We start from the raw sequence: 21,996 nt of genomic DNA, 5'->3' as shown, positions 1-21,996 counted from the left end.
CCCCAGGTTGCAACCAAGGGGAAAGTACAAGACAGAGGTGGGCAATGCAGAGATGCATAGTGGCTCTGCAAGGCACCTCCTGAGCATCCCCAGAGGGTCACCCGGAGCTCGGCGGTGCCCGGGGTGCAAGCAACACCCTCGGTTAAATGAGCAGCTGGCCCTTCATCCAAACCCTGCCATGTTCCCAGCCCCAAGCATCACCTCCAGCAAGGCTCTGAGGTCTCAGAACTCTCCCCGCTCACTTGCCGGTGTAGAAGCTTCCTCCAGCGCTGACCCCTCGATAAGCAAGGTCTCCCACGCACGGGCGAGATCAGCCGCAGAAACTTGGCTGTGGGGCAGGGTGGGAGGAAGGGGAAGGAGAAGCGTAGGGTTCCCCTTTCACATTTTTGCTCCTCTTCCTCACCCAGGCCAGGAAGCAGAGGAGGGCAGCGGCGGGTGCGGGGTCTCTGCAAGGCTAGCTGAAGGCCGGGTGCTCATCTTAGCATTTGCCTCAGCAGAGGAACGCTTCGCGTCTGCGAAATGAGGCTGGAAATCCCCGGGGAAACAAGCTCCCTCATGAACCTCCTGCAGCCAAGCTTCCAAGCACAAACGAAAGGCGAAGGGGAAAGCAGCACGGGAACCTGTTTTGTTTTCCCTGCTTTCCTCTTCTCCATTCACTCCCGCTTCCCACCGTGAAGCCTTAGCCCAGGTGGGGGGTTCCTCTCGTGGTTGTATCTCAATATTCCCCCTCGTTTTTTTCCTACCAGAGCTCAGCGAGGAGAGCGGGGCTGCAGGGGGCACACACAATGAAAGCAGCCCAGGCTCTCAGGAGGGACCCTTTTGGTTTTCCAAATCCACATTAGCCTCTCCTAGAAGGTGTTCACACTAGCTGGGGTATGCTTCCATCGCAGCTCTCCAGGTAATCATAAGCTATCTGGGGCAAGGAGTGATTTTGTTATGATGTGCTTGTACAGTATTTACCACAATGAGGCCCTGATCTCTGCTTGGGGCCTCAGAGTCTACTGTAATACAAATAATTAACCATAATAGAGCTGGGAAAATATCTTAATAAAACCATGGAATCAATTTGAGGCAATTAAGCAATTTTTTGGTTTGCAGAACTTTTTGCTTTACAGGCTCAATCTGGAGAAGGAAGGGGGGTTCTGGGTGCTGGGGGCACTGCAGGCAACTGCTCACCCTCCTGCAGCAGGCTTTGGCAAGCTCCTTTTTTTTTTTTTCCTGTGGGTTTCAGTTTCACCTACTTGGGGAGGCAGAAAATTCTTCTGCAACTCCCAAAGCACAAAAGCCACTTTTTATAAATAGCTCGTAAGAGGAAGCATGGCTTGGAGGCTGGAACTGTGGTTGCTGAGGGAGAAGGGGCTCAGTCCCCAGCAGCGTGACTTTCCAACAGCTCATCTGCCCTGCCTCTGCCCCACTTGCCCACCTGTGAAATGGGGAGCAGTCACGATCTTCCTGCTTTCTAATCCCAAGCACTTGTGGATGCAGAGAGCTGCTACAGCAGTGGGGATTGCAGACCTATTTAGACAGAGAGGAATAAGAAAACTGCAAAGCCCCGGACACAGACTGGATGATTTATAAGCAATTTTAAGTCAGCAGATAAGCTTTGGTTGACAGATACTCTGATTATAGCTGAAGCTCTTGTATAATTTGTAACTGGAAAGGGGAGCTAAATATATTGAACACTTGTTTAAAGCTGTATTCAGTTCTGTACTTGTCCGTCACGGAGGGATTGCATGTGAGGACACTACAGCAAGGAGCACAGCTTTTGAGGATGGGCAAACTAACAAATCTACTGTCTTACCCATCCAAAACAGTAACCTCGAGAACTGAATTACAAAACCCTTTCCTGAAGGAAATAGCTGTCTCCTTCACAAACTCATCCACTGGCCAAGTGAATGCAGACCCTAAACTTTGTCATGCACAAATCTTCTAGGGCCAAGCTGTTGCAGGAACTCCGATGACCAACAGCCATGTTCTAAGAGGCATTCCCTTCAATCTTTCAGTCCTAGGAAGACACAATCAGAATAATCACACCAGAAAAAGTAAGAAAAGAGGATATCCCTCCATACACCACTGTGCATTGGGAGTATGGCTAAGACAAGCCTGTGAACTGGTGATCAGCCTGATGTTGGTCCCAGACATGGAGAAATGAGTCCTAATACTTCAAAACTGAAGGAAAGGTTCTACACCGCAATGCTTTTGAAGTAGACCACACCATCTACTGCACGCATGTCCTAATAACAGTTCACTTCATTTACCACAAAGAGTTAGCCTGTCATGCTGCTGGATGGAAAATGTCATCAGTTTGATTTGGGAAGCCGAGCAAAAACATGCGAGGTGAATACTTGGCTAAGGAGACCACCTGGCAGTCTGTCATACCCAGAATAAGACAAAGAGCTTGAGTTCTTGGTGAATATGATACCACAGAAATGAGATAAATGGAAGTTTTCCATCAGCTTCACTGTCAAATGATAAAGAGGCGTTAAATAATAGTAATACTAAAATAGTAATACTAATAATAGTAATAATAATAATAATAATAATAATAATAATAATAATGATAATAGACCTCAAAACAATTTCAAAGTTGTAGATAGATGTTGTCAAGACTCAGTTCTCCTGCTGCTACGTGATCCCTCCCACAATCAGAACTGCAACACAGTTGTGGCCTGCATGAGATAGCTACTTGACCTTATGAAAACCCCACAACCTGCTGCAGAAGCAAAGGATATCAAACACGTCCAGACCATTCTCTCAACCAGTCATCATTTTTGTTCATCAGACAAAGCAGCTTCATAAATCTTATATTTACCTTATTTTGCCCAGGTTTCTTGAGCTCAAATAACACCCACCTACCTAGTTACAGAGATGCAGTTTTCTCGCCCAGCCCCATGCCGTAGACTGGTTAGCCCTCATGATGAGCAGAGCTGGAAGTATGCAGAGATGCTCTCTCCTATGGAGATGATCTCTGCTGGTCTGAACTGCATATGGGCTTTGCCCTCCCAGGCAAGGAAAGTGATGGGCATCCAGAATGTGCATCAGCTCCAGGTAGGGACCTGAAACTCTCTGAAGAGGGATGGGGGCTGTGAGTGAGTGGGAAGAAGAGGCAGGTGCTGTGGGTTTTGATTCTGCTTCAATCTCTGTCTCTGGGTTCACCCATTTTAAGCCAAATGATAACATTTCCTTTGATGAAGCATTCCCTTCCTCAGGCTATATGTCATTATGGTATTTTTGCTTCTTCACTTTCACATTGTGAGGCTGTACCAGAGCTTTGCCAACCTGATTGCACAAAAACTTGCAATTCCGGCTTATACTTCTCATTCTTACTGCTTCTAATTCACCAAACACCTGATTGCTCTTATGTCAGCCCTGCCTTTGTATTTGACAACTGGACATGCCGTTATTCTTGATTTTGCATCTGCTGTTCTGCTACAGGTTCTTAAAGAGCATCCACATCCCATAGCTATGGGTGTGTGCACTCCAGAGTTGGTGGGAACAACTCATGGCTCCTTATCCGGCATCTTAACTTGGTGGGGGGAGGAAGGCTGATGACCTGTTCTGCCTGCACCGTCCTTGGTGACTTTAGTGGGAGTGAGTGGAAGGCATTTGCCAAAGTGCTGGAGGATCCCAGTACCTTAAGGGTTTACTGACAGTGCACATTGCTTTCATCCCTGCCTATCTTACAGCAACAGAATCAAAGCTACGCATCCTGCACTCTCTTGGGACGGGAGCTGCTAAAGATTCCTCTCTTGCTGTTAAATGTAAGCTCCCTTGGTGGCAACACTGCAGCTGCCCTATGTAATGAGTGGGGATAGATGAAATGTGAAGTGCAGGGGGGGGGGGGGGGGCGGGAAAAGAACAACCAAGAACCCTTAGGAAATGTCTTTGAAAATAAGTTACTGAATAAATTGTAAATATATTTTGGCCATCAGCAGAACAACATGGGACCTGATTCTTCTCTTGGCCTGATGTAAATCGGAATAGCCTTTATCTAATTCAGTGGAAGTGGCAGGAAAGTTAAGAAAGTGTAATTAGAGGTGTATCTTGGTACAGGAGTATTTTCTTCCTACAAAAAGCTTACTTTTTCTAATGAGACCCCCTCACTTCTTGCTATTTTGCATGAAACTGCTATCTAGATGCACCAGTCTCAGCCCTTGCTCCAGAAAACCTTAGAATCACAGTTATCAGACTTGGCCCTTGCACCCTTCTGCCCAAAGGCAGGATCCACTCTGCCTGAGCTACCCCTGACAGATGTTTGTCTAACCTGTTCTTGAAAACCTCCCAGGTTGGAGCTCCCACCCCTTCCCCAGGCAATCTATCCTCATACTTCACTGCCCTTACCGTTAGCCCGCTCTTCCTAGAGCCTAGCCCCAGTCCCCCAGCTGCCACTGAACGTGGAGGAGAACTTGTCCAGTTCACCTGGGCAAACCAAAGGAGGAGGTGGAAGCTCAAGGAAGAGGGGGAAACGAAGTAACGCTGTGAAGTTGCGTGGCAGATCAGTGGCAGGTCTGGGAATAGAGCTCAGGTCCCTTGACTCCATGACTTAAGCCTGCGTAAGCCAGGGAGCCCTTACCTCATTAATCCCACTGGGTACCCTGCCTTTTCATGGCCTTCTCTCTTGCTTCCATCTCTCATGTTAATTTCCCTTGCCTGCCAGCATCTCACATGTACCCTCAGAGGGAGAGGCTGTTGTTACATACGCAGTCTTCGACTGATTCATCCCTTTGCTTATACATGACTAACACTCATGCTATTTGTCTAACTATTTCGATTGATGTGCATTTATTATGTAAAAATTTAATTAAAGTGTTATTCATAAAAAAATATCTGGGCCAATTTAATTTTTTTTTTTTAAATACCCAAAGGGAATATTTCAATTAGAGACTAAATGCCAGAAAACACTGTCAGATTCCTCCTCCCCCCCCGCCCCCAATCTGTAATCAAAGCAGCAGGTCTTGATATTATAAAGAAAAAGCCACCAAAACCACAACGGTATTTACAGGAATTTGCTCTGCAGGTGCAGAGATCAATCCTGAGAGAAGCTGAGAACTTCCAGCTCTCAGTGGAAACCAGTGGAAGTTACTCTGAGGAGAAGCCAACTACGTACCCAGAGCCAGCTACGTACCTAGTGGATCTGTGCTAATGCTCTGATTGGAGAATTTGCTACATCTTTCTAATCAACTTGGTCCTGCAACCTTTAATCATGCAAATGGCTCCTGTCTTCAGTGCAGTTCCAGACTTGCCAGCAAAAGGCTTGCAGGACTGAGTACAGCAAGGGGAGTTGGGATTGTGCTGGCACAACAAAATTTCTGATAGTTATGGGCCTGAAAATGCATCCCTCCAAAAAGATGCTTCTCCATAGGTGGGAGGAGTAAAAAATCTTGGGCTTGCATAGTATGTGGCCCAACAAGTCTCTTCAGTGGACAATGTCATTCAGGAGCTTAGTGGATATATTAGTATTGCCTGCTTCCAGATAGGCAGTGACTACCAAAATGAAGCAGTTAAATGGAAACCATCACCCCAAAACCCACAGCAGACATCTGAATTTGTTTATCCTAAGAGGACCAACTTGATTTCGGTCTTGGGAAAAGGCTGAGATGAAATCACCCAGTCTTCAGTTTAGCATCATCCAGACCTGATTCACAACCTTGGTCAGAAAGTTTGGTTTCCAGCAATTTCAGGTAACTGTGTAATAGTGGTTCAGTTCAAAAGTCTGCCCAGGACAACTCTCCACAACAAAGTTGGGTGTGTTATGCACAGTGTGCAGTGGGTGGTGTAATAGTGAGGGCACAGAAGTCTGGTGTGACTCAGACGGGGATGCCGTACCAGTCAGTGCTGATGGTGGACCTTGGCCTTCCTACTCCTTCCCAGCCTCCTGTTGTCCACCACAAGCCATGAAAACTTGCTCTCTCCAAAACTCCCAGTGCTCCCTAACAAACTTAAGACTTCCAACATGAAACATCAAAGCTTCAAGAGCAGCAATGATCAAAATGTCCAGTCACCCACTTCCCAGGTGGACACCTTCACTCCAGATCTTCAACTGCTCCATGGCTGACACCTGCCCACAGATTTTTGAGACCTTTTCAAGGCTTTTCAAGACTGTTATTCCTCACTGTCATTCCAGTGCAAAGGAGCTGCAGAAATCTCAGAATTTTCCTCCAACTGGAGTGCCTATTTCCTACCCACACCAATGAGGTCAGAGATGCCATACTAAAAACAAGGTCAATGGAAGTGCTGTGTGTCACATGCAAGGAGTGGTCCCCAAACTCTCTAGCAGAAGGCTGTGAATTAGTCATGAGATTCATCCTTCAGGAAGATCTCCAAGCCCATTTAACCCAAGTCTTCATTTCAGGCACTTTTATGAGGTTGTTGCAAAGGCTTAGTCATTTATGTCTTCAGAGGGAGATAGTTGGGTACCTGAAGTATGCGTTGGTACATGATATACCTCCATGGAGCAGTAGCCTTGCAGTGCACACGTAGGAGCTCTTAGATATGCTAATATGTGAACACAGGCCTCGTCTTGAAACCTTAAGAGGGGATTAGAGCAGATGAGTCCTCATTTAGTTTTGCAGAACAGCGGCAGAGATAAATCTGGCTGCTCCTTTGCAGGGTGTTAAAGGGGGATTTCCTGGTGGGTGGGTCTCCTCAGTGGGGTATTATTGTATTGACAGTGGGGCGGGAAGGAATGGATTAAGCAGCTGGCAATGGGATATGGAGCTTTTGCATGTGCTGACAATGGATATAAACTGGGGAGGGTGGAAAGCTGTCAGTGGGCTATAGGAAATCAGGTTTGGTTCCTGGCTTATCCCTGGAGACCACACTGTTGCTCCTGAGCTGAGCGTTACTCTTCAGAAATTCAGCCATGGCTCCCACACTGGATATGTCACTGGTGACCAGCAATAGGGCTTAGGTGTTGTGGACACTGCTGGACCTCCTACTGTGGAAGGCCATCAGCCACTTGGAGCTGTTGAACTTGGGCCACCCATACACTGCCCAATCCTATCCTGCAGTGGAGCAATGCCAATCCTGGTAAGAAATGTTATCTACTGTCCATAAACCACTCCCAGGTCCCGCTGTCCTCTTGGCTTTTCTGAATACGTGCAATTTTTCTGCTGTGTTTCTTGGCTATGGTGAAGGTTTTGGCATGCTTTTCTTCTAATCTGCATGTTTGGTCTTCTGTTCTGGATAAGCCTAGATGCTATGGGCCTCACCATCAACTTTGGTGCTAATTTTGGGGATTGGTGGAAGCCTGCAGAGAGTTCAGGAACTGAAAGCAGAGTTGAGCAAAGCAGAGCTGGGAATGGCTTTCCACTTCACCCTGGAGATGCCATCTCATTTAGAGAGGAGAGATTTTGGTGAGGAACTGCAGGGATTCTTCAGATTTCAGGGCCTGTGTTTGCCCTTCTTTTAGTGCTAAGTGCCACATGCCAGTCTCTGAAGCTCAGAGCCCTGTTGGGTAAATATATTTAAAATAAGAAGCAAAATGCCCGTGATCTGCAGATTGCCTCAGTCTCACAAAGCTGCTTAGAGATCAAGCCCAGAAATGAAGAGCTCCCAGCTGGTAAGCCCTACACAAAGAAGACGCATACTTCACCCAGGCTGGTTAACCTCAGTTGGCTAAGTCGGGTTAAAACAGTTTTTAAGGCAAGGCAGTTTGCGTATTATTTCAGGTGAGTAGCTTAAGTTCAAGGCAGGTTTGGGTATTCGCTTGGGCAAGTAACTTAAGTTCAAGCTGTTAGGGCAGGAGTGGCTCCCCAGCAGCTCCTGAGTCACATGTGGCTCCCCAATGCTTTGCATATGGTTCTTTGCCCCGGCTATGGCATGTGCTTGGTTAGCAGTAGGGCTGTGCTGTGTGGGGGCTAGAAGCCCAGTATCACTGGGCTGTATTACTTTGGGACGTGGGTTACTTGCCCAGTCCAGCTCCAGAGGAGCCACCATCATCCTTTGAGGCAGTCCTGGTACACCGCTGCCCCAGCCTTGCTGTTGTACGTCACGTGTGGCTCATGGAGTGAAGAAGCTCCACCACCCCACACAGGTTCATTCCAAGCTGGCTGATCCCAATCAGTATCAAGTTTAGCTCTCCTGTCATTTTAAGACAGGCTAACCAGCTCAGTCACCCAGTCTGAACTAAGTACACCCTTCTTCTGGCTGGGCTGATGGAACCAAAGTAAAGTCTAAACCATCAGGAGGTACAAAGCTCATAAAAGAAGGTGCAGCCCTGGATTAGCAAACTAGCAGTCAGCTCCAAGCCTCTCACATGTCAGAAGACCCAGCCCTAGCAAGAAAAGCCCAATATACATCCAGCTTTTGGTCAACCACATTAGTGGTCAACTCCATAAAATAGGCAAATATGTGTAGTCTATAGTTCAGAGCGCTTGACGCAGTGACCTCACTGAGTTGCAGCACCGGTGATTACAGCCTCTTCTCCAGTAAGGCTGTAATGCTGATACATATATTTTTAAATTGCATCTATCCTACTCCACACTCTCTGAATAACTATTGTTTTGTTGTCAGCACCAATGTATGAGGCGTGTGGCAGAGCTGTAATGGTGAGCATGGCTGTTAGAGCAGAGTAGCATCCATTTCTAAAGTATCTACGTTTAAAGTCAGGTTGAACATGGAAGGATGTTTGGATTGCTTAAAAAAAACAAACAACAAAACAACCAGATCCACAAAACAAACACCTTTATCAATTTTCCTTCTCTGTTCTTTTTGAAAAAAAAAACAAACCAACCAAACATCAAAACACTGGCTTTATGTCAGGTTGATTTAAAGGTTTCAGGGAAGTCAGAGCAGCCTTAACATGAGTAATAACAAAAGTATTAATGACTGATGGGACAGGAATATTCTGAAAGTTAGTGGTTGCCTTTGGTTGAAGTGAGGAGGTTTTAGGAAGGGTTTTTAACTCCTACATTTGCTTATTCTTATATAATCAATATTGGTTTTTTGATATAGTTTGTGAAGCCTTGGGACAAACATTGGAAACGTGGAACTAAAAAGTAAGATGGTGCTTTTCTGCTGGCTGAGAAGTTCCAAAGCTTCAGTGCCCACCTGGCCTCTTGAGAACCATTGCAAGAAGGCAAGGCTCCATTGTCTTTCTCAGTGGAAGTTCACAGTATTTTATGATAACACATTTGTACCCTTTTCAACTCTTTCCTGGGCCACAGGGATCAATGACATGTTATGGGGATGTGTTTGGACCAGCGTTATAATCAATAAAGCTGTAAACAGAACCTTACAAACCCAACAGGATCTCTGATGTGTTCAGCTGCAAGTGATGTGCACACTAACTTTTGATTGAGAAGACACTGCTCTGGTGAGCTAAAGACAGAGAATATTCTTCATTTCAGGTGCTGGGCACACATGGTAATTCTATTACAAATCTCACCAAGCACCACTGTGCTGGGCACAGACTGACCATCTAACATGGACTGGCTGTGCTCCACAGAGCTCCCATCTACCTCTCTGAAGATTCATCTCTGTCTTCAAATTCATCTGTCAAGGAATATGTATGCAAAATGCAGTTAGGAAAGCAGAGCAAAGATGTTGTATGAACGGAAACGCCTTTCTCCCCCCAAACCGACAGCACTAAAATACTTTTCCACCTCTTGTTTCTTCTCTAAGAAGGATCTGTGCAATTCCCTCTTGGAGCATCTTCATGACAGGACTCAGCATTTATAACAGGGGAGAATAAGTCACAAATTTGGGGACTATCTGTTACAGTTCTTGTTTTATAGAGCTGTAAGGCTCTATTTATGAATTTAGAGGGGTCCTTAGGACACCAGTGCTAATACTTTGCTCTTAGGTAATCTGGATTTAGGCAGCCCATCCGAATGAAGGACTTTGGCGAGTATACCATGCCTAAGGCTAGCAATGAGGGCCAAAAAATTAGATTACCATATACTGGGAAATTTTTGTTTGTTTTCTTTTTAATATTTGAAAATCAAATGGAAAATATGAGAGTCTGACTTTTTCCATGTGATAAGAATGGGAAAAAAAAAAGATATTTTAGGCTGTTGAAGTATTTTATCTTGTTAGTATCAGAATTTTTTGTTTGGCAAGATAAAATCATTGAGCTTCAATAATACAAAAAACACTCCAATATTCTATAAAATATTAAAGGTATTGCAGTTTGCTACTCTGATAGTTTAATGACTTTCTATTTTGACATTAAATCACATTCAAAATAAAAAGAAGCAAAATTACTTCTTTTCAAGAACTGAAATGAAACTACCTGAAATGTGCAAAACAAAATGAGAAAACCAAAGTGTGCGTTTTTGCCTTGAAATTGAGTGGGTTCTGCAAATTGTCTCCATTTTGAAGCAGCTGCCTTTTCTGGCGGAAAACTGGCCCAGAAAATAAATACATTTTTGACAAGATATAATGTCTCCTAGGCTGGATCCTGCCTGCCTAGCCTAAGGGGTCTCCAACTTTTTTATGGCTCCGGGTGAACAGAAATACCTCCTTGTGCCCTCCCCACCCATTCACACTCCCACAACATCCCTGTGGCAACAGCTTCCCTGGGAAAGTAGCATGATTAGGAAAGGAAAAACCATAATTATTAGCTATCATTTAATGTGATTTAGCACCTGGAAATAATGGAGAGGAAATTGTGCCAGATGCTTAGTCAACAAACTGCAGCCTACCAGGAAGTGTTCCATGAAGCATTACTGCCCTGTCGATCAAGTCTGAGAGCAACAGTCATCAGCAGGCCAATAAAACTACCTAAATTATGTTGCAAGAGCTGCAGGGCCCTACATATGACCTATTTTGGTATCACACTCTTTGAAGTATCCAGTTGCTTCTGTGGTGTACTCCATGGGAAATGGAGATGCAGAGGAAGGAGGACCTGCTCTCCTGTCTCCATCACAGCCAGTAGCAGAGCCAGAACCAGAAGCAGAACCTCTCTTCTCTGCCTTGCTCCCCGTCCTTGGTCCAGACTGGGTCTGGAGAAGCCAGACAAATAACATGTACACTTTGAAAACTGTTGTTCTTTTCCAGGAAGGCTGAGATGAGTCAAGATGAAATAAAAAGTGAAAGACACTCTCCATTCCTCCACCCATGAGGTGTGTACCTACTCTTCAGTTCCACCTCAAGCCATGCGGACAGCTGTGTCTTCCAGGATCTGGTGGGCTCTCCGGCTTTCTGCCTGTGCTTTGCCATCAAGTTTTAGGGTCACCTACCACCAAAGCTCCAGAACCTCCCTGAGGTTCACCATGCCACCTTCTACTTCCTAAAAAAGCCTGTCCAAACCTAACCCAACCCAAACCAAAACAGTTTCCTTCAAATCCTTCCCTAAAGCATGTCCGTACAGTGACATATCTAAGCCCTCTTTTACAGGCCTATATTACAGTGATCTGCTGTAGGCAACACTCTCCAGAAGCAGCCCAGTGATCCATAGGAGCACACTGAAGGTGAGCAGCAGATAGCGCACCACGCAGTTCCCTGCTTACTGTCTTGGGATCTACTTCACACAGTCCTCAGCTACCTCGGCTTCACTCATCTTGTGCTGTTTTCCCCAAAAATGCCACTTCTGTGCAGCAACTCTGCCTACCCTGGAGGGGTGGAAGTCCCGACCTACTTCAGCTGGGAGCTGCCTCCCATGCAGCTCTCTGATTCTGCGACTTTACATCTCCCAAGACTTTGGACCCCACCAAAGCCTGCTTTCCTCTTACTCCTGCTTTGTCCTCACTGCTTAGTCTGAAGTCAGCTGTGCCCTAATCATTCCTACGAGCCCATTGTTCACATGCACAACAGAAATCCAAACCCAGGCATAACAACCCTTTTGAACCATCCCCTCTCCTGGTGGGTGATTCCTGCCTCTTTGTCAGTCCGATGGATCTTCTTGGATGGCCAGTCCTTCCTTTGAAGGAGGTGCTCCTGAAAGATGGGGCGGAGGAAGCAAGCAACAGAAGCAAGCAACAAGAGAAGCTGATCCATCAATGCTTCCTCCTGCGGCAGACCGTAGCGGGGAGCATGCGAACCTGTCTCCTGCTGAAAAGTGCCTCGGCTGCCTGCCCTGTCTGCTCTGCCGGAGCCAGCCCCCTTCCCCTGCCCTGCCAGCCCATAGCACAGAAAGAAGCACGCTGGGCATCTTTGTGTGCTCTCCTTTTCCCCTTGCTGCCCTGTCGTATGTGCTCGGGGAGGGACAGGAGGAAATTCTCTGCTTGTTACACAGGAATCCAACCAGATGATCCCACAGCCCCTTCTGGCCTTAAAATCCCCCCGTCTATTCAGCACTGCCAGCTAATAACACATCTCACAGGGAAGAAAAGCGACATTCATGGGCTTGGATCCCTCTTTGTCAGAAGACTTTGCTTGTTTTGGCTGTTTGGTACATAGAAGCGTGGGCAGACACACGTCTAAGCTCCTCACCCAGCAAAAAAACACCCTTGTGGACCTGAGGACCGTGCACCCTGGCTCAGGACCCATCCCACAGTGGGACTTAGGGGTGAAACCCACCGTGTCCCCTTCCCCCCAGCACTCGGGTGAAGGCGACCAAGCCTCCGCTTTCCCTGTTTCCCTCCCTGGCTCCCGTCCATGCGTGTGCGTGTTTGCGCCGGCTGTTGTGAGCCAAGGGCCCGTTTGGGGCCGGGATTCTCCCGGGACAAAGGGATGCTAATCAGCTCCCTCTACTGTTCCCTTTTGTCTAGGACTAGCTCCCACGCTTGGACTTGGCACTCCGGGATGCAGCAGAGGGAGCTCCTTGTTGCAACCAACTTGAGCCCAGTTGGGGAATGCAATGTACCCAGCAGGGAAAGGGGAGGAAGGGGAGGGGAAGGAAGGGGGAAGGAAATAAATCTATAACTCCACACAGCCCGCTCCCTGCCAGCCCGTCACATTGTGCATGCCGCCGGAGGCAGAAGTTTCCAGTGCCTCCCGCAGCCGGGAGAGACGCCACCGGTTTTGTAGCCACGGGCTGTCTTGTTCCTTCTCCCCTCCCTGATCCCCCGTCGCCAGAAAAATCTCCATGTCAGGGTTGACAGATCAGGGTTGGTGCAGTGGGAGGTAGAGGGAGCACAGACAGCAAACAGGATCGGCTCCTGGCATTGCTGCCATTTCCTTTTCACCATCACTGATCTCCCAGGTTTGCAGCCTGTGTCTGGGTGTTGGCTGTTTACAGCTGTTTACACGGGCTCTCTCATCTCCAGAGAACTGTACAGATGCACAAGAGCCAGATCTTTATCCCGGGATCACTTCACAGCTGGAGCAGTGGTGAGGTGAGGTCCTCTCACTAAGAAACCCAGAAAACACTTGAGCCCACCAAGCCCAGAGCATACACAGCCCCCAGTTGCACTGGGGATGGAAAGACAAATGCAGCTGCAGCCAGATGTGACATTAACCATGTTCTTCTGGGTGCTACCCTGTTGTACCAGAGGGCTGCCCAGTGCTTGCCCTTGAATGCCTCTGAAGTCATAAGAGACTGAAGTTTCCTCTTCTGATGGTGACCTGCCCCTACCAGCAGCTCCAGCAGTAAGAGAAGGAGCTCCTCTACCACCTCATTGGTGTCCTGCTCCCAAGGGCTAAGGGACTAACGTGTTGGCAAGTTTCCCTCAGCATCTCTGCTTGCTGCCATTGCAGCTTGCAGCTCTTGCCAGGGCTCAGTGGAAGCTGCTAATCTCCCAGTACTGATGTGGGCTATGAACCAGAGATGTGGCTACAGCTCATCTAGACCCCCACAAACTGCATTTACCCCCTGATGCTGCTACCTGTACTGAGGTAGCTACGTAAAAGCCAGTTCAGAAATGCTGCCACCATGAATAGGGTCTGTTCTGTACCTGTGGGCAGGAACATGGGACTTGGGCAGTGCAGTGACACGCTGGCAGTTACAACTGTCTCATCCCCTGCAATAACTCCAGCTCCAGGCTCAGTTTACACCAACATTAAGCACAACTGATGTTTCTGTCTTAAACCGGGATCTGCCAGTCTTTTTCTCAGCGGCATTGGCAAACCTCTGGCCTACAGTATTTATGCATCTTGATGGCTGAGTGGAGCTTGCATAGTCACATTTTCAATCCTGATCCTTCCAGTTTCCTTCCCCATAGTTACAGGGTAGAGTTTGTAGATCTCGGTTGTTGATACCAGGGCAGCTGCCCAAATTGCCATTAGCGGAGAGGTAGACGGGGTGTGGTTGGAAATCAGATCCTCTTGGGAAGAGTTTCATGAGAGAGCAGAGAGTACCTCCTACATGTAACTAACCTCCTGGATGGATCAGTATCTTGTGGCTTTCTGCTCATGCCTGACTTTATTGCAGAAGTGGAGAAGTCTGATCTAGAGCAGGGAAAGGGGGGGAAGAATTTGGCACAGAGACAACTGAGATGCCAGAATGCCATTGAGAAAATATGATGAGGTCTGCTAAACATATTAATTTTAAATCATGCAAGGCATTATGAGATGGTATTATGCCTGAAATAGCAAGGGACTGTCTGTGTTCAGTGGTCCAGGAGATCCTTTTCTATGTCACGTTCTTGCGTTAGTAAAATGGCCTCTCCAGCAGAGGCTGGCTGTCAGGACTGCTTTCTGACAGGAGAAAGATGGGGGAGTGGGAACTATTTGCCCCCAGACTGGGCCTCTAAGACATACACATGGAAGTCTGAGCCTGTAGCCCTAGGCTCCCTCTATAGTCAATGGAGAGAAATAAACATCTTGGTATGATTCATGTTATCCTGAGATAGGTGTCTAAGATAGGTCAGATGAATTGCTCTCCGGAGATGCCGAGTGCTCTCCACTGACTACAAAGGGAGCCTGGGGTGACTAGCTCAGACTTTGACATCTAACTTTGGTAGATGAGATCAGGCCCATCAGTGAGCCTGTGGAGCGATATTGTTATGACACAGCAAGAAAAAAATACAGAGGAGACTTGTTCTCTGCGGCATTATAACTGAATTTAAAAGTCTTGTTCCATTCTTGCTAAACCTGGGGAAAAGCTCACATGGATGATGTGAGACACAAGACGAGGTTTTTTGGCCACAGTAGTAACAGGGACAAAAGAGTTAACCCATGAACACAGCTACGTTTTGGCTTTCTGGAGAGACGAGACGTGGGGCTTACCCCCAGAAGGTCTAGAGTCCAAAATAAGCCTAGCTGCAAAATAAGCCTAGTCCAAAATAAGACAAGCTGAAAAGATAACAGTGCCCAACATCCCATATGAATCTGGATGTGATTGGAATCCCACATCTCTCATGAGCTAGACAAATGTCTGCTCTGCCCTTCATGTGGTCCCCGGGAGCAGGAGTCTTCTCATCAAAAGCCGGTCTCCCTGGATTCCCTGGGTGATTGATGGAGAGATGTAGAAACTTGAGGGTGTGAATAATTTAATCCTAACTGTCTAGAATACATCAGATGAATCATGCCCCAGAGGACCCCCAGCATCAAATGGAACTCCCTCAACCTGTCTTGCTGTCTGACATAGTGCACCCAAACTTTTGCTGACCCACTGCTCTTCTGCAGGCCTGTTTTAACTTTTCATAAAGTGCAAGTAGCAAAGAAAACACTCAGTTTTAGAGGAGTTATTCTGCATCCAGCAAAGGAAAATACAGTGGCTGGTTGTCAGCACCAGTGCAGTGTTGCATTAGAAATGAAGAGACTTATAAAAGGGGAGGTAGATTGGTTGTCTATCTCTTGGTGCTATGTCAAGGCAAGATGTCCTTTGGGAAGAGATATCATAGTAAAATTCAGATTTTGGTTTCATTCCAGAAGTCTTGAGGGGAAATTCTCCAGTCTGCATCATGCAAGAAGTCTGCTTGGATAATGTGACAGTCCTGGCAGGCCATAAACATGCAGCTTGTGCTTTACTGTGGGAAGCCAAGAGGCATTTGAGACCCAGAGATCTCATATCTCTACCAATAACATGCTATTATTGCTACTCCTTCCCATTGCCAAATGGCCTTCAGAAAGATTATTTGGTATCATTTTGTGAAGGACACTGCCATGTCCATAAGACAATATCGTCTGCAGAAACATCGTGAGTGCAGATAATAGTAATTCTTTAAGCTTCATGGTCCCCCTGGATAAGATGACATGGAGATACCACTCCGTCTCACACCATCCCATGCCATCCTGCCTTGATTTGATTTGGAAGTGCTGGAAGGCAAGACATCTACCCAGTTTCATAAGGAAGCAATCAAGTGGTCGTGAATACTCCATATTTCATTCCATGCTCATCCTGGTAGCTGCACAAACAGGAGCTGTATCAAAAAGGACACCTCTTTGCCAGACAGGAACAGGGTTAACCCAGGGGGGCGCGATCAGTGGGTCACTACAGCGCCCTTGTGGCTCTCATCACTCGCCTTCTAACAGGGTCGACGGCCAACAATTATGTCTGGAATTAATCTATGCCTCCGAGCCTCTGCATCACCCATTAGGCTCTCATTTGTCCAGCGGGGAATTTGATATATGTCCTCAGAGGGCACATCCGACGGGCGCAGACACTTGACAAAGCGACTGGACGCGCGCGCACCTGCCCTGGCTCGCTCAAAGCCCCGAGCACGCCGCGAGCACCCCAACGCGCAGAAAGGGACGGTGTGGCTTCCCAAGGCTGCACGAGTGTTAAACTCTAATAAACAAGCCCCGTCGGCGAAAGCTGAAAGAATCTGAGCCCTCCCCAACAAAGCATTTAATCCAGTTTGGCGTAACCTTTGACATTATTAGGGATCGCAGTGACCCTAATCCAATCAGATTGATTAACTAAAGCGGAGACCCCATAAGCTGACCCCCCTCTGGCCTCTGCTATTTAGTCCTGACCAAACAGTGGGAGCGACGTGCTGTATTTACACCACAATGGGTCCGCACTGAGAACCTGTTTCATTACAGAGCGACTTAAACTCCCATTACTCCATCAATGTATCATTCTTCAATAGTTCATTAAAAGCTGCTCCTCCACAATAACTATTAACCATTTCTCAGTCCAGCTGGCAGGTTTAAAGCCCCAGCCAGTCTTTAGCAGAAGGAGGTGGGAGTGAGTGAAAGAAACAGATAGACAAGGGCTCCCTTTTTAAATTTAAACGAACTGAGGGCTTAAATAGTTTGAGGTAATTTACTTTTATTGAATGGGGGGAGGAGAGGGAGGAAACTTTTATTTTGACTTAATTATGTGCTGAGGTCCTTTAAAGAGACAGGGCCATCATAAGCTTTTATTATATTACTTCTCTTGAGATTGGTTCATATTTCTGCCCAGAGGAGTTTCATAGAGAGTTGGCATGGTGTTGAGAGACTACAAAATGCACCACAACCCAAACATGGACAGTGTCTTCAGTCCACAGAACCTAAAACCAGGGTGAAAGACACAATTATACCCAACATACGGCACTTAAGTTTGGGGTGGAAAATGCCTGATAGGTTGCAATGTTCACATTCTGTTGTTGGTGACAGCATGTCCCTTTACTACATCCTCCAAAGTTTTATCTTGTATGTTTTTAAAGGCAACTCAAAAAGTCTTCCCTTGTCCTTAGGAAACTGAAAGACACAGCAACTGCCTGACAAGCCGCCAAACCTCTCAGCTAAGTGGCTGGGCATGGGCTATGGCTAAGGTGATCACTTAAGGTCGTGTGGCTCCACTGCTTCACGCAATACAGGTGAAGAAACAGATGACAATTTTTTTCCTCTAGCAATGACTCTGTTAGAAAAACTTATGTGAGGGGTTCTTTCTACTGTCCGGTTGCTGAGATCTGCACTTCTGTAAGAGTGGGAATTACATGAACTGTAGCCTCTTATAGATGGCTGATAAACAGATAGGTATGTTTAGGCAGAGGTAAAGAGATCAGGCTTGCTTCTTTTCCCATACAGGCATCCTGTTCTTTGCATTCCCAATAGCCTAGGGTACCCCAGACACCTACAGTGTAGCAAACCGCTAGTGCTCTGCAAGAAAGACCCAACAGTGGCACCTATCTGAACATTTATCCATGGAGCTGCACCACTACTCATACACTCCCAAGACCACAAAGGAGGAGAAAACCCCTCTTCCAACGGCCCCATAGCAATTTCACCCTCTGCTAATGCCTGAATCATTCCCCGTGCAGGTAGCAGAGCACAACGAGGAAGGTGACTCTGTTCCCTTTGAGCAGGGAACATTCATTCCCTGACCAAGGACCTGCAAAACAGAGTAATCAAATACTGGATGGAATGGAGGCATTCTGCTCTTCATATGTCCTGAGTGACATATGAAGAACTAGAGTGGCATAGGTCCAAGCCTGCCAATATTGCTCCCAAATAGCGGCAGGTCTGGATCCCCTGTACATCACCATTCCCTTATAGCCGAGCTCATGGATACACACCATTGCTGTTCAATATGTGATTCATTAGGTCTGGCTATGGAAATATTTAAAAAATAATAATACAGTTAATATAGTTGTAGCTAAAACATAAGGGATTTCTTTTCATAAGTAAGCTGATGGGAAAAAAAGAGTCCGGTTTTAGGTGAGATATCAGAATATGGCTCTTAACAGGACCAGAGTCTGGTGACAGTTTGGCATCGCTGAATCACAGCTCAAGCCTAGCCCTGAATTAGCAATGAGATACCAAAGCAGCGAGGGCAGCGCAGGCCGTGAAGCAGCCTCAGTGAGATTTGGGCCTAGAAAGTATTTCCTGAAGGCATTAAAATCGGCCTTTTTCAGTGAAAGAATTGCAGATAGTCGTGCAAGGCAAAAGGGAGTTGCTTTAGTGACTAGGCTGGGTTGTGCTGGGGGAGGATGGGGTCCCTATTGACTCAGATGAGAAGCTGCAGTTAGATCTTGGGTGACTTAAAATCCAAGCTGCAAAATAGGGTTTTGCTTGCTCGCTTTCTTTCTCTCCTTTCCTCCTTCTCTCTTTCTGGGTAGGAGCTCAAATATGTTCCTACCCTGGGGGATCTGCTGCACAAGAATGCAACTGAGCTGTTGGTTTTTTTTTTTCTCCCCTCTCCTGCTGTAGGTGAAGCAGAACTGAAGGGTGGTTTGATTCTCCCTCAAGGAACAACATTCTTCAGTTATGAAATCGTCCCAGCCTTCTTTTCCTCCCTGAGCCTGGCTACCGAAAGCCTGCAGTCTCAAGGAGGGACAGACTTTTCATGTTGACATCCTTGTGAGATAAGAGCATTTGGAAGCTTGTGGGATCGAGATTCCTTCGATCAAGAAGGGGGTGAGGGTCGCTTTCCTTGTGCACAAGGTGTAATTGCTACAGGAGATGTGGAGCATCTAATCCGAGACCGTCTGGGAGCATGATGTGCTCCATGTGTCCTTGAGGACATCCAGCCTTGTGACGAGGCAAAGACATTGGGTTATCTGGCTCACTTACTGCCTGTGCCCAGTGAATGCTCTTGGGAAAGTCACGTTGGGCTTGTGTCTATGAGGAAAATACTCAGTTTGGTAGTTGTGGCCAACTGCTGTAGTCACCCAGGAGGGATGTACCCAGAAGAGATGCTTTAATTACAAGCAAAACATTGCGGTATGACACTTTCATAGGGACTCAAGTGCACCATGCTGCAGATCTTACAGGTGTGATCATTTTGGGATGATCTCTCACCGCTAAACCCCAATAGTGACAGCAGCATTAACAAGGTGCCTCAGTTGTCCAGCTCTAATGGGGTAACCCCACTAGCCAAAACCACCCCTTCTCCTGCTGGGTGCCGGTAAACGCCTCTTCTGGCTGGTGGAGGCCCTGCCATGATACAAACCAAGGCTTTGCTCTCTCCTGGCTGCCCTATTTTTCAAAATTAATGCAAGTGGAAATGTCCAAGTCTCTTCCGAGTAATGCAGAAAAAAAACCAACAAACCCCCTACCTCCAGATGCTGGAGGAACGTGCCCCAAGATGGGTGTAGATCAGCTACATATGCCAATACAGGAGATTCCCTGAAAATATCCCAAATGCTCCCTCTTCTCTCATATGAGTTCAAACGGTGCTACTCCACTATTCCAGACAAAGTAATTCCAACTCTTAGATTCTCAGGACCTGTAACTGTTATTCTTTGCAAAATAAATAAATAAATAAATTGAGAAAGAAAGGAAGGAAGAAAAGAGGACTACCAAGCCTCTTCTGCTGGTGCTCTCCTAAGAGAAAGCAGCCATATTCCTGCAGGGCTCTGCACAGGGCACCTGGAATTACTATCTGAGCAGAAATCAAATGCAAAATGAGTCTACATTTGGGATGAACCCCTCTGTAGCAAAGGGAAAAGCAGAGCTTGACCCAGGCTTACTGAGACCAGCAGGAGCAGGCTGAACTTTAAAACCAGTATTACAAGGGCAAAGAAGGATAAAATACAAGCTATAATAGGTTTCTGCCAATTTATAAGGGAAATGACCAGATACTCAGACTTAGCAACGTGCTTAAATCCCACTGCATTCAACAACACAGGGCATAATATTTCTGAGTGCTCCCATTTATATCAGTGTGTCAGAGTTAGTTGCCTGAATTGCCACCCTCGTCTTAATTTGCCACATTTATAACCAATAAAAGCAGAACCATTAATTGATGGTGATTTCCTCAGGCCTTTGATCTTCATTATATCCCATTATGGCATCAAAACTGATGTTATCTGGTCAGTCCAGCCCCTTGGAACCATCCCCAACAGCCCATCATTTCCCCTCTGCAATCATCCATCGAGCTGAAAATGCGGCATGAAATGCCATGGGGTCAGAAAAGGAGCCAGACGTCCAGCTTGATCACTGAAAACACAATAATCCTTTGTGCTCCTTCCAAGGGGCATAGGATCATAGGATAATTCATGTTGAAAGGGACCCTGGGAGGTCTGTAGCCCAACCTCCAACTCCAAGCAGGGTCAGAGATGACCCCACTCTCCGTGTGCTGGGCTCTTCCCAGCTCTCTGGGTCACCTACACAATCCCAGTAGAGGTTTGAGGTAGAAGTAGTGGTTATCTGTGACTGGATGTTGTCTGTATAATCGAGGTGGTGGGTAAACACCCTCCTTACGTTGGGGAGGCACACATGTCCTTGCTATTCCTCTAAGAATGCTTAATTATATTCTTGTCTCTACAAAAGACCTTCTGAGTCAGGTTTGAGCTGCTTGGATGGGGTCCTGGGATAACAAAATTTTCCCTGCCTGTGTCACAGGTCTCCTTCATCAAGCTCAATTCCTGTTTCCTGCAGCCCATTTTGCACGACACTTCATCAGAAGCAAATGGGCTCACAGTAGGTTTCTCAAGGTCTTTGTTGCTACTCCACCATGGATGTTGCTGTCACCAAACCCGTAGCGCTGCACTCACCTTTATCTAGCACAGGCCCGAAGATGGCTAAGCTGTCATTGACAGTCGTGCAGTTCCACCTCCTCCCTCGAAATTGGTGTTGGCATTCCTGGATCCCAATCTTTACCCCTTCTGCTACACTGGGCATGATCTCTACATAGTTCCGACAGAAGCGTAGCTGCTTGGGTACCAGTCCTGGGATGCTCCCGCAGAGGATGGGCTGAGTCCCCAGGGAGGAATACTGGTGACCAATTGCCAAGGACCTGGAAAAAAAACCAAGGAAAAAAGAAATTGTGTCAGGCTGGCTTTCACCTTTGTACTTGGTTCACAAGAATGGGGATGGAAAACCAACATCTTCAGTTCTTCTGCATTTCCCTCTCCAGAAAACATCCTTTCCACTCTCGTTTCCCCCCAAACATCATCCTCTCTCTCCTGAAGTTCCCTACAGGCCCAACAAGGCAAGAAACTCAACTTTTAATATCTTCCTTCCCTTTTCTTCATTCTCTCAAAACCTCAATCCATCATTGTGCTTCTTCTTCCCACAGACGCCCAGCTCATGAAGCTAGTTTCCTTTGCAACTGGAGGGTTAAACCCACATTTATTTCTTTGCAAGTCAAGCAAACCTATACAAGAGCACGTCAGTATTACAGGAAATTTTGGCAGCTGAGGAAGCCCAGGGATTAGACAGTCAAAAGTACTTTCAGAGCTACACCAAATAGTAATACCAACAGTGGAAGACACCATGCTCCAAGTCTTGCAAAAGCAATCACCAAGAACTGACAAAAATCATACAGTTCAGCAGTGTGTCCTGTATATTTGAACC

The 21,996-nt window shown here is 46.7% G+C and overlaps 1 protein-coding gene across 1 annotated transcript in view; it reads right to left on the bottom strand.

The window, feature by feature from the left end:
* WNT3A (Wnt family member 3A) overlaps positions 1-21,996 on the bottom strand; it is a 91,695-nt gene that overhangs the window by 19,459 nt on the left and 50,240 nt on the right. Inside the window, exon 2 of the mRNA XM_055708844.1 lies at positions 21,195-21,436. Coding sequence (XP_055564819.1) covers positions 21,195-21,436 — 242 coding nt within the window. The remainder of the gene's footprint in view (positions 1-21,194; positions 21,437-21,996) is intronic.

The sequence above is a fragment of the Falco cherrug genome, chromosome 4 (genome assembly GCF_023634085.1).
Source record: "Falco cherrug isolate bFalChe1 chromosome 4, bFalChe1.pri, whole genome shotgun sequence".
In the NCBI taxonomy this organism is placed as follows: domain Eukaryota; kingdom Metazoa; phylum Chordata; class Aves; order Falconiformes; family Falconidae; genus Falco; species Falco cherrug.
This window is presented reverse-complemented; position numbering and strand designations above follow the sequence as displayed.